This window comes from Cephus cinctus, unplaced genomic scaffold (assembly GCF_000341935.2).
Source record: "Cephus cinctus unplaced genomic scaffold, Ccin1 Ccin1_scaffold0457, whole genome shotgun sequence".
NCBI lineage: Eukaryota > Metazoa > Arthropoda > Insecta > Hymenoptera > Cephidae > Cephus > Cephus cinctus.
The window spans coordinates 1,031,165-1,047,358 of record NW_014333134.1 but is presented as its reverse complement, the minus strand read 5'-3'; the positions used below and the strand labels follow the sequence as shown (position 1 = coordinate 1,047,358).

The following is a 16,194-nucleotide window of genomic DNA, read 5'->3' as shown; positions in this document are numbered from 1 at the left end:
GGGGGTGGTGGGACAGGGAAAGGAAGTAAGGAGAGGGAAACTGTCTTGCTACATCTGGCTGCGTATAAATGCACGTATCCTACGTGTTCATGTATTTCCATATCTTTCTCTCCCTTTTTCATGTATACCTTATCTCTACCGTCTCTCTTGATTCTAATCAATCACACGTCGGTAATTGAAATCTGTTCCTAATTCTCATTATTATTTCACTCCAGATTCTTCTCCGTCCCTCGTGAATTATATTTTCAGTACGTGTGTAGATTCATTGTATATAACGCTTGTATATCTGTATGTGTTTGCTCAACGTGTCACTTATAGAGTAATGTGAGGATAATATATGTTACAATGTTTCTTTTTTTTTCTTTTTCTTTTTTAATGAATGGCTGTGTTAAGTGACACGATGAAACGTGAAATTGGTGTATCCGATAATAAACTTCCTTGCGTTTTCATTTTATAATACATATGGATATATACATATACATATATATATGATACATACGCGGATTTCGTATATATATAGATATGTATATATTTTATATACTTAAAAACTAATTTGTGATAATAATATTATTTCTATTTAAGTCTAGGGTCTACGCAGACCTTGATAAGGCGGTGAACTACGCAGGCTTTTGTACAGTCGGCTGGAAAACTATGGGAAGTCTTCGAGAAGGAAGAAATTTTCTATTAAGATTTTCTCTCGAGGCGACGCTTGGGAGGGGGGCGGGAGGATCCTTTAATGGATCCACGAGTCAACCCGGGGTCGCGGGCGTCACTTGGAAAACTTTAGTGTTTGTCGCGGACACGACATTCTTATTTCTTTTCGTTCACAAAATTACTATACTCGATGGTCGCACTTGCGTTTGCGCTAACCCGAATTCCTTTTGCCTAATTATTTTCATTCTGTATATGGTTCGTGATGTATTTTATTGTGTCGACGCCTATTGTCGAATTAAAAAAAATTTTTTTTTTCCTTGCTTTCTTCGTGTCTTCTGTCATTCATTCGCTTATTACTTTTGCACCTAATGAACCTCAATTTCTATGCGTGCCGGCGTACCTGGCTTTACGCTGTAAAAAGTTCCTTTCGAATTAATGTTAAAACGCAACAATGACGGATCGACGATGCTATAGTATATCGTGTAATAAGACAAGGAGACGAGAAACTCATACACTGAGTGTGTATGATTAAAAAAAATTGTTTAAAAATTAATAAAAATATGATGACGCAGGAAAATGATTTTTTCATGCGTCAGAGACATTCGTGATTGATTTTCTATTACGAGTTTCTCTCTTTTCTCTCACTCGAATGAATGGTGGCAGAAATATAAGATAATATGTATTCTCTTGATCGAACAAACAATGGATGTTGATGCTCTTTGTATCACGATAGGCCAAATTCATTGTCATTGCCATAACTTGGGGGTTATGCATTGTAAAAGCAGTTCAAATCGAACAAAGGATATACTTTTAATGATCGTATATGGATCGTTTAAAAATTTCTTTTACGATCGAACGGATATGATTTTTGTCAAAATTTTTGTAAAAATAATCGTCGGCAACTCTTCACGAAGACGAATACCGGGTCGCGTTAAAACAAACAGTGCTCGCGACGAAATAAAGTAATTCTTCCTCATTTTCAATTAATTTTCTACTCGAAGGCCTTGACCTGCGCCATGACCTTGCCTTCCCATAAGGGCAGAATATCTGCGTCGTCCGTGATTTCTTCTTGTATGACTTTCATATCCAAATCCTCGCACTCCGTCTTAAAGAAATACCTGAAAAACGATATTTTATAATTAAATAGAAATAACACAATGATTATTTACAGATAAAATTAAGACTGATAAAAAAAAGTTAAGAGCACACTAACCGATAGCTGCCTTTCTTAGGGAGGTATTCCTTGAATTGCTTCAAGGTGACGTTGTGTCCAGGTATTTTGGTCCTGTAGGGAAACTGCTCGTCGCAAAAGCTGAACACAACGGTGGTAAAGTCGCTGGCATCCTGCCTGCTCTTTCTCAGGGTCGACTGATTCGACTGATTCGATTGGACGCAAGATTGGCCCTGGGTAGCCGGTTCGTAGGTCTGCTTGCAACTACTAGGGTATCTTTGTCTGCTACCACCACGTGCCCTGTCCTCTTCTATTAACCTTCTCCTCGCTTCTTCTAGCTGCGTAGCCTGTAAATATAAAAATTAGATATTATAAACAGTTTATCGACCACAAGCGTCTCCTTGTCAACATCTATAAGTTCTAAGTTTTTTGCCACTAGGAAGCCACAAAAGAGCTCTTACCGTGTGAGGTTGCGGTAGAGGCGGCATTCCAGGATCAGCAACAAACGGTTGAGCAGGAACACCCCAGGTCTCCCTATTGGCTCTCTCAAGAGAACCACTACGGGAACCATACTTCTTCCCATGGCGACTATGTTTCAAATCCGTCTTCTTATCAGATTCCTTGAGCCACGACAAGAGTCTACTATCCTTACTAATATTAACGGGCGGTGCGTCGCTGACTACGCTCACGCCACTGTCCGTTAACTCTGTCATAGACTTCTTCGTGGCGGACCTCCTTGTCATATCCAATCTTCTAAATCTCGGTTCGTGTCCTGGATAAAGAGAAACTGGATTAAAGGTACGTTCAGGATCAGGCAGGACCATCCGTAAAAATAAATAAGAGAACTAAACTCACCCTGGAGATAAAGGTCCTGCTTGTGAAGCGAATCCGCATAATCGGACGGCACAGACTTGGACTTGGGTAAATGAGATCCCAAGGAACTCATAGAACCGGCGCCAACGAGGTCGCTGCCTTCAGGGAAGTCATGAATGTTACCACTGTCCGCCGAGAAGGTAGAGAAGACGTCCTTTTCCTTCCTCTGTTTATAGGACCTTGGATAATTGTGCGAGAGTACTCTCCGTCTGTCCGGCGAGTGAGGCCTTGGCGAAGCGAGACCTGGTGATCTCGAAGGTGTCAAGTCCGACCACACCCTGGATACATGCTGATCAAGAATAGCCTGATCACTATCATCCTCCACTAATAACTTCTCCCTGAGAGCATCAGCAAGCGCCTTGGGTCCTCCTCCCATAGTCTGATCAGCCGGACCATCCGCACCAACGACTTCGTTCTCCTGCAGGTGTCTGTCAAGCTTCTCCTGAGTGTCCCTCTCGCGTTTAACACTCTCCAGCTTCTCAATGAGTACTTGTGCGAACACATCCGGCTTCAAGGGTTGGGTGAGATCTCGCGATACACGCTGTGTCCTGGGTATCACTGTATGATGAATCATAGGGTCGCGATTCAGGTTGGCAGACTCCTTCATCGCCCTACATTGTCTCATGTATTGCTTCTTGCTGCTGCGGTGTCTGCCTATCGACATCCCGTCACTGTGGAAACAGAAGATCAAGAGAATTCAAGAAACGGTAGACTTGATCCTTAATCGATCCTAGATCACTTCATAGTGTCCGTCACCAGGAACCATAAGATAACATACATTCTTTCTGGACTCATATAGAAATATTCTCTCTTGTTAAGTACGACGTGAGGAAACCAGAAGGAGCTACCACACCAAGTAGGTGCTTTCGTTACGTAACTGCACGTTTCACAGAGTACACTAGATCTCGTGATAATAAGAGTTGTTGTAACGCCTGTTTATTTGCTCATACCGTGTAATCCTCGCCATAAATCTCACCTTTACAATCGCGAGATCGAGCCCACTGAGACTCTTCTACTTTATGTCATATCTCTGACTACCATCAGTTTTCTAGCTGATACTGGTATCACGGTGCGATGTGATAACGTCGCCGAGATAACCAGTGTAATTTGTCTATGCGAATGTCCAGGTATTTTACATTGGCATGCAGTAAGTCGGCTTTGCTGCTTGTTGCTTGTATACTTACGTTCGATACTCAGGGTAATCTTCGTCAGATTTAAATTGTATAACTATGAGGAACAGTCTTGGATTATTACATGAATGAAATAGTAGAACTGTTTTCATTGAACTTCAATATCTTTTTTTTCTATTGGTTATTTCTAAGCGTTCCTCATAGTATATACCAATAAGGTTCCTCTTCTTCGTTTCTTTTTGCCTTACTGAATTTCTTGATGGACTTACACTGAGGAGTCGGTGAGGGACATGTTATCCGATTCGGTGCGCGCGTCGCTGCTTAAGCTCTGGAGTTCTGAATCCTGTCTCGAGACCGGGTTGTAGGAGGAATATTGCGCGTGCAATCTGGTCGCTGGCGTGTGGTATGGACTAGCTCCAGGTTGCAAGTAAAGGCTACGCAAACGCCACGCAAAACGCCAAACGAAAAAAAAAAAACAAACGGGAAATTAAAAACCAAAAAAAATGCTGTAGGACAGTTCTTTAAGGGTAGTGTATGTATAAAAGGGGTACGTAAGAGTTTATGATATGCTGGTAACTAGGTGGGAAAAATGAAAAGTTGCAAAATAATTGGATATTAAGTGGAATTAAGGCATTACGAGTCGAATGAAACATTGTTTAAATATGCATGAAAATGTGGAAAAAGGTTTCCATCTTTCTTTTTGAGTATATTGGATCATTCGATTCAATACTTAGGGGCCTAAAAAGAGGCGGTAAGCTCTAAACAGCTCAAATGCCAAAGCTGTTTCAATGCATTCTAAGGTAGCAAGCACTCTAAGGACCAAGTGTATATTGAGGACGGGGTGCATTGCGACTTCGATTAAATGACCTTACCCGGCGTACGCTTCTGGTTTAGGCCGAAGATCCATCGCCCTGGTTTGCTGTGTTGCCATGAGAACGTCCCTAGTCAGTCTTAGCTCGCCTCTTAATTCACTAGGTGTCCTGCTAGCCGAATGGGAGCTGTGCACGGAACTAACGAATTCGCTGTCCTCGTGAACAGTTGGCAGCATACTGTGTCCGCAGGATACAGACATCTCCCGACTGGATCCTGAGCTGGGACAACCACCGGAGTCAGGATTCTGGCAGGATTGGACGTACTGAAGGTACATGTCAGATCGTAGGAAGTTCGAATAGGTCGTCTCGTTAATAAGGCGTTCGACCTCGAGCTGGACAGCGTCGAAGACCTTCTCGTCGACTCGACCTTCCTTAACCCTGCGGTTCGCCTCCTTGCGCACATCTTCGGGTATTGCTAGCTGTGACTTGAGGAAGAATCTGATGGAGAATGAGAAGAGGATGTAGAATTCGAACGGATATATTTAGTTTTTAATTTAATAGTCCTTTCTTCACCTTCTGTAGATGAGCTTGACGAGCTGATGTATCCTGTCTGGGTCTTGTTGCTTCTTGAGACCCTCGCAGGCGAACCAGAAATTAAGTGGGTTCGCGTGCGGTCCCCCTTCCTGGTCCAGGTACTTTCTGAAGAGCTCGAGGCCATCGGGATCCTGCAGGAGAAAATGGAGATTCCTGGCCCAGCGCAGGCAGGCTGGTGGCGAGTAACTCTCCATGGTGGTAGTACCGCAGCTACCCTCTGGCTCGAAACCCAAGGGTGCAGAAGCATCGCAGGAGCCTGTCGGGTGGGCGAGCGATGAACGTCTAGGTGTCAGAGCCGGACTCTGCGGACGGAACCTGCTGATGTAACCACCCGTTTCCTCTCCTAGTGAATGCGAAGAAAATTTTGTCAATAAAAAATTCTTTTTGGTGGTAGATAGATTTTTGAACAGCTTCTTACCGGGCACAGGTGGCCTTGGAGAATTCTCATTGAAGCAGCGGGCTTCGCTCTGACGAGTTCCACTCATCCTATCTATCGCGAGTCTCGCGTACTACTTTCCCGTCTATACTCAATTTCAATGATCGGCGCCTCCTAGTGGACATGGCTAGTCCAAGCCTGAAACATACAAGACAGAATTTTGTTTCAATAAAAATCTTGGAAGTAGAATCATTGTTACATGGCGTCATGAACAATGACTCAAAAGTCCTAAAATAAAATTGTAGAAAAATTGCAGTCGAATGTAATGTTAGAATAGCATTTATGTATAATATTAGGGTATCTGGATGATTAAATATTATTGATTTTGATATATGAGCAGGTATAGATGGAATAAAATATGAATATGATTGGTGGGACAAAAGGTTCTCGAGAAACCCTGAATGCTGGATCGATAGAGCTTGGTGGTGAGTCATGTGCCAATTAAGCTTGAAGGGGGATTTGTTGAATCCAGAAGAATCCTAAGGGTGGAGCTGCTCCTAGGAAGTATAGTCCAGGAACAGCTTGCGCATCGAGAAACGCCTCTCCGATGAATCCCTATTGGTCTGCGCACTGGGTCTTTGTATAGTATTGATCGTCAAAAAATTATGACGTAATGCATTGAAACCATATCCCAGACCCAAAAAATTTTTCAAGCTGTTCTCCTGACTAAAATTGAATTCAACAGGGTAGAAAAATATTAATAGAGTTATGAGGGTAGCTAGATTACCCTGACGACTGAAAAAACATCATTATACCTGACAGAGGCACATCATTGTTAGGATGGGCTATAGAAATATGATTTCATAGGGAGAATATTAAATTCTATATTAACCACTGAATCATGCCATTTTCAAATATAGGTAGATTTATTTTTGTGATATTTAATATTTATTAATGCAATTTTATTTGCAAAATATAAGCTCAAATGGACTTGCAGATCATTAAAAGTGCACCTCAATATAGCAGAAACTTAATTCAGAACATTTAATGAAGAAACATTTTTTAAAAAAAACTTAAGAGTACATTTAAAATTGCAACATTCATTAATACATTAAAACTTGAAGTATGTTTAATAAAATATATTATGAGCAACTTTCCATGCAGTTTTAGAAACTTATAGACTACAAATTCCAAAGGAACAATGAACTGGATATGGGATCTCAGGTAGCAGAAGAAAATTATGAAATGAAAAGCTGTCATAACCAATCATTATACTCTGCTGAATTCCTACCTGAGATTTCAGAAAAAAAGAAGTGTACGTACCATTTTAATAGAGAAGTATTGCTGACAGGTCTAAAAGTTTTCAAGATCAATAAAGATCTATTATGATTTTACAGTACAACTAAAGTCTAACACAACCAAATCGATAGGTTCTTTTGTTCAGACAAGGATCAAATATTGCTGTATGATACTGTCGACAGAACGTCTGGAATCAAACTGAGCGAAGACTGCGTCCTGGCCAGGACTGACGCTGGATTGACAAGGGAGCAAGGGAGAAATAGGGGAGGAACATAGGATCCTGGAGAGCTCCAGGGTGCGCAGGGCTAAAACATTATAATGAAAATATAAAGCTACTGACAGCAGTTAGCAAAGATGTAAGAAGGTCTAAACACTTTTATAAACATGTCTACATTGTACACAAGGCATATTCATTTTTCCATACTAAGTAACTCAAATATCCCTTTATCAGAATATTATCAGATAACTATGCACATTGCCTTATACTCTATTTCATCATCTATATTCACCAGTACCTACACACCTTTCTACATTTTTATATTATTAACTTCAAACCACTCAAAAAGAAGAAAAACTATAAACTTCTGTAACACTAAACCATAAATTTTCATAGTTGAATGAAAAGCAATGTATAATTTTTCAAACTACTTTGTCAGCATCTGACAGACAAAATGCACAGTTTCCACAAGAAGATAATAAAGTAATAATTAAATTACAAAAAAAAAGAATGTCCAACAGATACGGTAATCTCTATGGACTAACGTACTTTGCTGAATCATTGAAATATAAGTTTCCCATTGTCAGTCGATTGTCAGTCTACTAAGAAGCTTTACGAAAATCTATGCTTCAACAGGATATTTTATGTTTGGAAAACACTCGCGAATTCTTCCAGTATTCTCGGACAAACGATTCTCTTCTTGCCTGAAAGGATCCATTCATCCTTCGGTACGAAGTTATCTGTTCATTGTCGAAAACTATAAACGATCCAAACGTCTCTTTGAAATAGGAACGACATAAGTATCCAAGTCTCTTTTCCATTCTTTACTATCTTTTTATACTTAAGCGCCGAAAATCCAATTCGCGCTTCACAAAGCGAGGAATGCAATCGTATAACTTCGGTTCCTTACCGAACGTTATCGAATACAACCGAACATTGCCGAACACCCACGAACTTAAGGGAATCACAATGAATCCACCAGTGCGCATCCCTTTCCCAAGCGTACCAACAATCCCACAAAAAAACACCCAAATTGTATTTACAAGACTATCAAAAGAGAATAAAAACCTCAAAACAGAATAAAACAACATTTCGGATTACACGTTACACAAATAAAAGCATACATAACTCAGTCATCATGCTTGTTCCATACTATAAAAAACCTCAATTCAAAAGCGTACGCACGATTGGCTATACTGTCAAAACCCCAAACGAATTTTGCCAGTAGTAACTTTTACGACTGTATCACAGTCATTCGAATCGAGTTTTAATTTCTATAACCGTTTTATTATTGTCTTTGATAACAAAACGCGAACATTAAACAGAAATATCTTACGCGTTACTCAATGATCCATTTCCACGCTACTGGCACAAGAGTTAAATAAAATAAAACGTGATTGGATACATTTCTTCGCGGGAAACACAAACCGCAGTGATACCATCCTTACATACCGAATGGAAAGAATCATTTACCGATGGCAGCATTGCTCGGAGGTTAGTGGTTCCTCGATAGGCGCGCATTCTCACCGAAGATAAACTCCGTGCGCGACACTCGACTTGACTGCGGAGTACAGACGTGATTCCGTAGCCACCTTGGTATTGCAGAATCCTCATTTATCCCAAGGGCAAAGCCTCTATCCACTCCATTACCGATGAAATAGATCTTTTCGACAGATCGTACGTCATCTCTTTGATAACTAACCGTGCCGCTAAACAGCAGACCGACAGAGAGAAAGACAGACAAACACACGAAGAGTGAGAGAGAGAGAAAAAGACAGACTCGTACCGTTATGATTTGATAAAAGGGCCCCAAGCCAAGCATTTCAAAGAGACTTCAGACGCCGGTCTTAACTAGGTTGATTTACGGATTCAACAATATTTTGGGGTTTTGTTAAAGTTAAAAGACCCCTCGCGGACGTGAGCACGCACGCATATGTATCCGTAGGAGGGCGGTAACGCAGCGTGTGCCATGTTCGTGGTAAAAATAGATAAAAGGAAAACTGGTTAGTCCGCAGGGATTACGTCTTGAGACTACGTCAAGTCTCTTCGGTGTTTTGCTCCCGTGTCTCCGCGACATCCTCGTGAAAATGTCTTCTCTTGGTGACATTACTTCTCTCTTTTTTTTTTCTTTCTAGACAAACGTTTTTTTCCTCTCACACTTATGAAAATTAAGCCACACGCGTCCTCTGCCACCCGGGACAAGACGGATAATATAAAACCGAGGAAAAAGACGAGGAAAAGAAAGAAAAGAAAAATATTAATAAGAATCGTAGAGACCAAAGGATATGATTTCTTTTACGGGGACCTGATGTCTCCTAACAAATGGGAGGGGATATATTATTATAATTGGACAAAACGACGAATCGCATTGTAAACACGCCTTGCGGAGTGGCAGAGATTAACCGACGTGACTCGCTCGCCTAACTATATACATATTCTGTCGTCTACTTATTTTTGTTTTCTTTCACTCTTTTTACTGCTCCCTCTCTCTCTCTCTCTCTCTCTCTCTCTCTCTCTCACTCTCTCTCACACACACTCACAGATTCAATGTCCTGGCACCGCGGCGTTCAAAGTGAAAAAATACATTTTAATTTGTACCTTATACGTTTCACACACTTCTCCCTCATTTTATACTTGCTTAATGATGTCCGCTGCTTTAATTATTCGAACGTAGTGTAACTTTAAGACATAATTAAGTAACGAAACAAGTGTCACCATCAGTGCATGATTTCTGTACTGATTTAATCTGTAACTTCAAGGGTAGTGTTTACGATTTGATTTTAGCGGCAAGACGATGAAAGAGAAAAACGTTGACAGCTTTGAAAAAGAAGATTCATTAAAATTTTGTAAATTAATTCCAGATAGAAATTACGAGTTTCATACGCTTTTCGGTTTTTCTTTGTAGAAGATTGATCTTTTACGAATACAAGATTCACGGATTTCATTTGCGTATCAAGGTCAATGGCAAAAACACAAAAACGGTTATTATATATTTTGAAAATTTGAAATCAGCATAACGGAATAGAAAAACAATGATCAAGTTCCAAAACTGTCAGTCGCATTAGTTGCAAGCGGATAACGATAGATGGCAGTGGATGAAGAATTTCTCGTTAGTGAATTTTCGTTCAATGATTCGCACCGGTTATACAGCTCTCGTCCACATGAGTATAATTTGACTCTGTCGGCTTCCACGTGTATTACAGGTTGTGCCTGCGCCAACCTAAGAATGGAATTATCCTCGGCATGTGAGAGCAACAAAGTCAGAGCGTTAATGACGGTCGTAAGTGTAAGAGAGAGGAAACGATTTGGAAGCGGTGCATGCTAGTCGCTCATTACACTATTACAGATTCGTGTCGGCCTACTTCAGACACTGGTTCTCGGCTCTTCATTCTTCTAGATTCTTGGTTCTAGGTCCCGAGAACTTAGCCGCAAGGAATAAAAACGTGGAGAATGCATCCGCATGCGATAAAGAGTTCGAGTGTCGATTGGAGTAATGAAAATTCCGAAAAAAATGAGAAAAAAATCTTCGCAACATCAGCTACGAAAGGAAGACCCGCTTGACTATGATATACAGTGAATTTACATGAAAAAGACGGCGAGTGGCGGTTAGGGAAAAATATTGCAAAAAAAATAAATAATGGCACGTAATACGTATACGAGACTGATGGAGATGCGTCCTTGTGCGAATAAAGTACGAGAAATTTTACGGTACGAGGTTGGACGCTCGTTCGTAGCCATTGCTGGTGAACTGCAAAGCCTACGGAGTGAAACCACCACGTATACAGGAGGATTTCAAGATTTCGTATTCATATGTGAATTCCGAGGCGATCAAGCATAAGTTTCGGTAACAGTAGATATGAGAAACGACATATTTCATAGCTTCGATTTTGTCAGGCGTCACGTAGAACCCATCGACATTCAACCACGTGGAAACGCATTGAATTGTAGTTAGCGGCGAGCGGTGAAAAGTTGGACGATAATATTAAATCTGAGCTCGTCGTACCGAAAAAGGAGATTAGAAATATTTCAAAATACACGCTCGACGGAACGCGTCAAGATATAAGCCGCAGAGGGCATTTTCATTCAGCGACAGTCGTCGCATACTTTTCTAGAGCTACGTACCTAGTATATATGTATACAGTTTAATGTACGTGATATAATATTTAAAAGGAATGCAGGATATAGAGCAAAATACTGTCGGATGGTTTTGTAAGGTCGAACGAAGTAACGCTTCCACGGTTTAGTACCTCTGACTGCCGCATAGATGGTACTGGCGGCGCTCATTCGCGGCGCATAAAAACCAAGGGGGGATCGGCTATCTTGAAAACTGGTTATCGATGTCGTTGACCAGTGGGCGACACTGGCAGCTACTATAAGGCACATACGACGTCCATACATATATATCGAAGGAAATACTAAAAGATTTCGATATCGATAAGACAGTCTAACCGAATGAATCCTATGGTAAGAAAAATGGTTTCGATTGATCGAGTCCGTTCATTCAAATTTAATCGAACTAAAGGTTCGGTCCGCCAGGTGGCAGCACCCTCGCTTTAAAAAAAATGGCGAAAGCGATCTATGCTCTATAACTCCAGAGTGCTGCAAGGCTTCTGAGTCTGAACGAAGTGAGCTGCTGGTCGACATTCTTACGCTCGTAGCTACTAGTTTTTCAGGGCAGCGGCCTTCTCTTCCTTCCACGCTCTTCATTGCTCTCGCTTGCTCGTTCTCTGTCTTACAACGAGACAACCCGACTGGCCCTTTTCCTTCGTTCTCCATTTCAGTCCCACTCGCGTCTACGTCGCCGCATCCATTTCGGAACCCTCCTACGCGACTCGGCCCTTTTTCGACGGCCCGTGGTGTAAGTATAGAGAATAGAGGAAGCTACGTGGAGGATGATCGTCCGGAGTGAGAGCTCGTATCTCCTCGTAGCGCTGATTCTCGCGCTCCCGACATCCCTTATCGTCCTGCGATTAAAATTCTTTCGAAAAAAAAAAAAATCAACCACTGTGCCTCTCGCACTGCTAACCCCCCTTCCTGTCCCACAGTATCTTAGAAGACTTTTCTTAATGCCCGCTGTCGTAGGACCTCACGGAATCTTAAAGGATCCCTACACACCGACGAAGTATCGTCCTGGGATTTCATTTCTTGCCACTGAAGCGTTCTTCCCGAGGTATTTAGAAATTGGCCCTAACCTCGTAGTTTTTCCTGAACGACGCGAATCCTCGCCCTTGCCGCTTTTGATCCCTTCCCTCTATTACGGCTTTACACGCGAATTTATCTCGCTTGGTTATATATCCGCCAGGATCGTTATACCTAAATAGCAACTGCGAAACTGCCCAGGGTGGAAATGCCATCCTTTTTTTTTTTATCTTAGTCCGTCTGCCCTGCAGGTTGGTCCAGTCGAAAATCCTTAAACCTTTGTGTGCCGTCGTTGAATTTTTTTTTTTTTCATTCCTTTATTCGCTCAAATGAAAACCTCCGAGACCTTTCTTTATGTCTATGTATATCCAGGATACATTCGATACGTATCGAGATACTCGTCAAACTCGAAGAAATAGAAAACCACGATGTACGTATAAAGGACTAGGTTGAGTTTCCTTCGACGAATCAGCTACGCTCAAGTACCACCTAGTATATCTATTTCACAACGTGACCGTACCGATTACGAAGTAACCGTAAGGATCGTTCGCAAGTTGACTGAACGCAAAGATAAATACACGGGTCTAGTGGTATCCGTAGCATGACAAAGAGGGCATGACTGGGCAAATCGTCAAGGAGCGATTGGGCGTTGTTGCATAATTTGATTCATTCGTACGCTTCCTCGAATTATAAAAAAGGATGTATAACCAATTTTGAAAAAACTCGTGTACGTTAAAAATGAATAATTTTTTTTTTCCTTACAGTATATAAGGAGACCGGATACTCGATTCTCGGCTGATACCATAGGTGCACGCAAAAAGGTTCACCATAGATCCCCTTTGGGTCTCTGTGAATCCATAACCAGCACCAGTGGGACCTTTGAGTGGGCCCGACTGGGCCTTCACGATTTATCCCGAATCTCCATAGTTTTGAAGATAGAAAATCTGTGTTCCTCCGCCGCGGTAAATCATGTCGGAAAGAAATCCTCCTGCGTCCGAGAAGGTAAGCGGTACAGGTAAGCTAGCGGGAGAGAGAAAGAGAGAAACATAGAGCGAGGAGTAAGATAGAGTGTGTGTGTGTGTGAGAGAGAGAGAGAGAGAGAGAGAGAGAGAGAGAGAGAGAGAGAGAACGACGGTTATGGAGTAGAAGGTTAGAAGAGAGACGTGGTGGGAGGGAAGAGACGTCGAGAGGAGAAAAGGTTGGTACGACGAGTGGCGAGAGAGGAAAGGAAGAGAGGAGTGACGGGAGGAGAAGAAGACTGAGAAAGAGAGCGAAAGAGAGGAGAGACGTAGGCCTCGCCGGCTGGCGGCACCGCTTGATGTACGCCGGGTCCGTAATTACAGGTTTTCGGAACGCCTCGCTCGGCCGAGCCACGCTGTTCGAGAGCCAGGGCCCTTCCCTTGCCACCCGGTATACCGGGTGTCCAGCGAGTAGTGTACTTGGAGATAATAATGTTACGAGTACAATATATTGTACAGACGTGATATAGATTTTGTGGATAAACGTGATTTTTGAGTTTTACCTGAAATATAAATTTTGAAATTTTGAAAAAAAAATTTCACCGTACAGAGAGAATTTTGGTTTTTTTTGCATTTGTCGAATGATATAATTGACAGTTTTAGGTGAAAAGATTTTTTTTAAATGGTATTGTACAACTTTTATTTTTTGTTATTAAACTAAAAGTGCATTATATATCCGGTTGCTATTTTGTTACGGGTTTGAAAATGGTTGGAACCCATAATGATTTCCGGTCTCGTGGAAAGTGAGTTATTCCGGTATTCCCAGCACGGCACCGCGCAGTACCCAGAGCTAAGGCAATACAAGACGTCCTTTAGAGCGCCGACGAGAAGTTCTTCATAATTCTCCAAGTAAAGAGAGCAGACAGGGCTGCGCGTGTATACGCGTTGATGGGATGTAAAACGAAAAGATTTACTCGCGGGACACCCTGTATAGGGTACACGAAGCTCGTGAATGCATCGAGAAGAAAAGGCCTGGACATACGTTCGCGGGACACTGGAGGAACGGAGCCATGAAAATACGATTAAGGAGTAGCCGCGTTCTCGTGGTATGGTAAAAGCCGGCAAAGTCCCGGCCATCGGCGACCTGGACACAAATCCCATGTATGGCTACAGGACGTTTCAGATATACGTGTCGCGCCGACAATGGACGACCCAGGAGCAATCGCGGTACAGATTGTTGCCGTAGTGGCTGAGTAAGGAAAATTCTACGGGATCACAAAGACGGCGGACGAAGAAAAATAAACTAGATAAAATATGAAAACCTGGACAAGGTGTTCGGTATGAAAGGGTGACTCCGCAGGTAGGACCCATGGGACTCTTTTGGTGCAGTATCGACACTTCCAAAGGTTAAAGTTGGATTGAACTAAGATATATGTATATATATATATGTAAGCATACATAGAGTGAACGTATGTAAAAAAGGACGCTCGAAGATGAAGACCGAAGGTAGGCAGGACGGTATGTAATTACGCGTCTTCTTCTGGTCTCCACTTCGCCTCACTTAACCTCCTCCTTCAGTGCTGCACTACCTTCTCTCTTTCATCCACTAGCCTCTTACGCCCCCCCCCCGTCCCGTTCCTCGCGGTTATATCTTCATAGAGGCTTTGCCGCCGTAGCAGCGCAAAACACTGACAACGCCAAATCAGCCTGAAGTCTTTCGTTCATGAAAAGTCTCAATACTTAAGTCATATCTGAATTGAAATTCCAAACTGTTATACATAAATAAATAATTATTGTATAACCAAAAACATGAATGACAAGGTCTAAAATGAGCAATGACGATTATTAGTAATAAAAACAGTGAAACCATAGCAGTTAAAACAAATTTAATGAAACATATATATGTCAACTGAAAGTTGAGTAAACAAGTATAAATTGAAATAAAAAAAATTAAAGGACCAAATTGCTTGAGCATCCCTAACAGGGGGGTCGTCCTGAGGATTGGTGAGAAAGAACCTCATAGAAGTTCAATAGACAATGCGAGAGCCATGTAAAATGTGTTCAGGAGTAAATAAGAAGGGTTGATAAATAGAGAGGAGTGAGCAGGGGCCCCGTAAGAGGTTGCTACGACACTGGAAAATCCGGAGCTCCTCAAACGAGGAAAGCATACACACGGCTTCCATTCAGCTAACCCTTTCAACCTCTTTCTCTTGGTCTCTCTCTCTCTCTCTCTCTCTCTTTCTCTTCTTCGTTCACTCTCCACGTTCCTTTCCCCATCAATCGTACTCGTTCCGTCCTCCTCCTGATCTCCTTCCACGAGTCGTTCACCACCTCCACGGTACGAGCGTCCCTCGCGGTGTCGGCGAATTCTCCTTTACTCGCCCAACAGAGTAGAAAGATATCCAAGAGAGTCTTCCACGTTCGGAAGAGAGCCAAGAAAGAAGACTTCACGTTCCTCTAGGGCTATCCGAGTGCTCCCTATATAGGGCGTTCAAACTGAAGCGGTTTATACGACGCGAAGTAAGACGCTCGAAAAAAAACGAAATACGCCGTTGAACCATAATCCGCGCTCTATCTTTACGTCTGACCTAACCCAACCTAAAACGTTCAAGTCAAAATTTAAGTACCGAATTAATGACTGGGCCGACGGTGTATCCTTAGGTATCACTTTGAACAGATTAGAGGTTAGGTTTGTTGCAGGAAGACGTCAAAGGGTTCCCGCTTACGAAACATTAACCTAAAAGTGCTCCAGTGGCTGGGAAAACTGAAACGCTGTCGAAACACATCGTATATCCAGACCGTTAAGAGAAGCGTTCGTCACCGTGTTACTCGACGAGTCGATACAAGTTTTCAAAGAGGCGACGACGTGCACGACGAAATGACGGACGGACGTACACGAGTAAATAAAATTACTGGGAGACCGTGCGTGTGTAAGGGAATCGAAAAAGAGAGAAAAGGTAAGATAGCGAA

The 16,194-nt window shown here is 42.1% G+C and overlaps 1 protein-coding gene across 4 annotated transcripts in view; it reads right to left on the bottom strand.

Moving 5' to 3' along the window:
- Positions 1-311: 311 nt before the first annotated feature.
- Positions 312-16,194, bottom strand: part of LOC107267773 (axin) — a 28,584-nt gene continuing 12,701 nt past the window's right edge. For 2 of the 4 annotated variants that reach the window (XM_025085097.1, XM_015739839.2), the window contains 8 exons: positions 5,653-5,808; positions 5,214-5,577; positions 4,701-5,138; positions 4,098-4,262; positions 2,681-3,369; positions 2,287-2,597; positions 1,868-2,172; positions 312-1,772 (listed from right to left, as the gene is read on the bottom strand). In XM_025085097.1, the coding sequence (XP_024940865.1) occupies positions 1,646-1,772; positions 1,868-2,172; positions 2,287-2,597; positions 2,681-3,369; positions 4,098-4,262; positions 4,701-5,138; positions 5,214-5,577; positions 5,653-5,719 (2,466 nt within the window). In that variant the 5' untranslated portion in view covers positions 5,720-5,808 and the 3' untranslated portion in view covers positions 312-1,645. Of the gene's footprint in view, positions 1,773-1,867; positions 2,173-2,286; positions 2,598-2,680; positions 3,370-4,097; positions 4,263-4,700; positions 5,139-5,213; positions 5,578-5,652; positions 5,809-6,933; positions 7,125-16,194 lie in introns of those variants that run through there. The other 2 variants (XM_015739841.2, XM_015739842.2) reach the window with 2 other exon arrangements.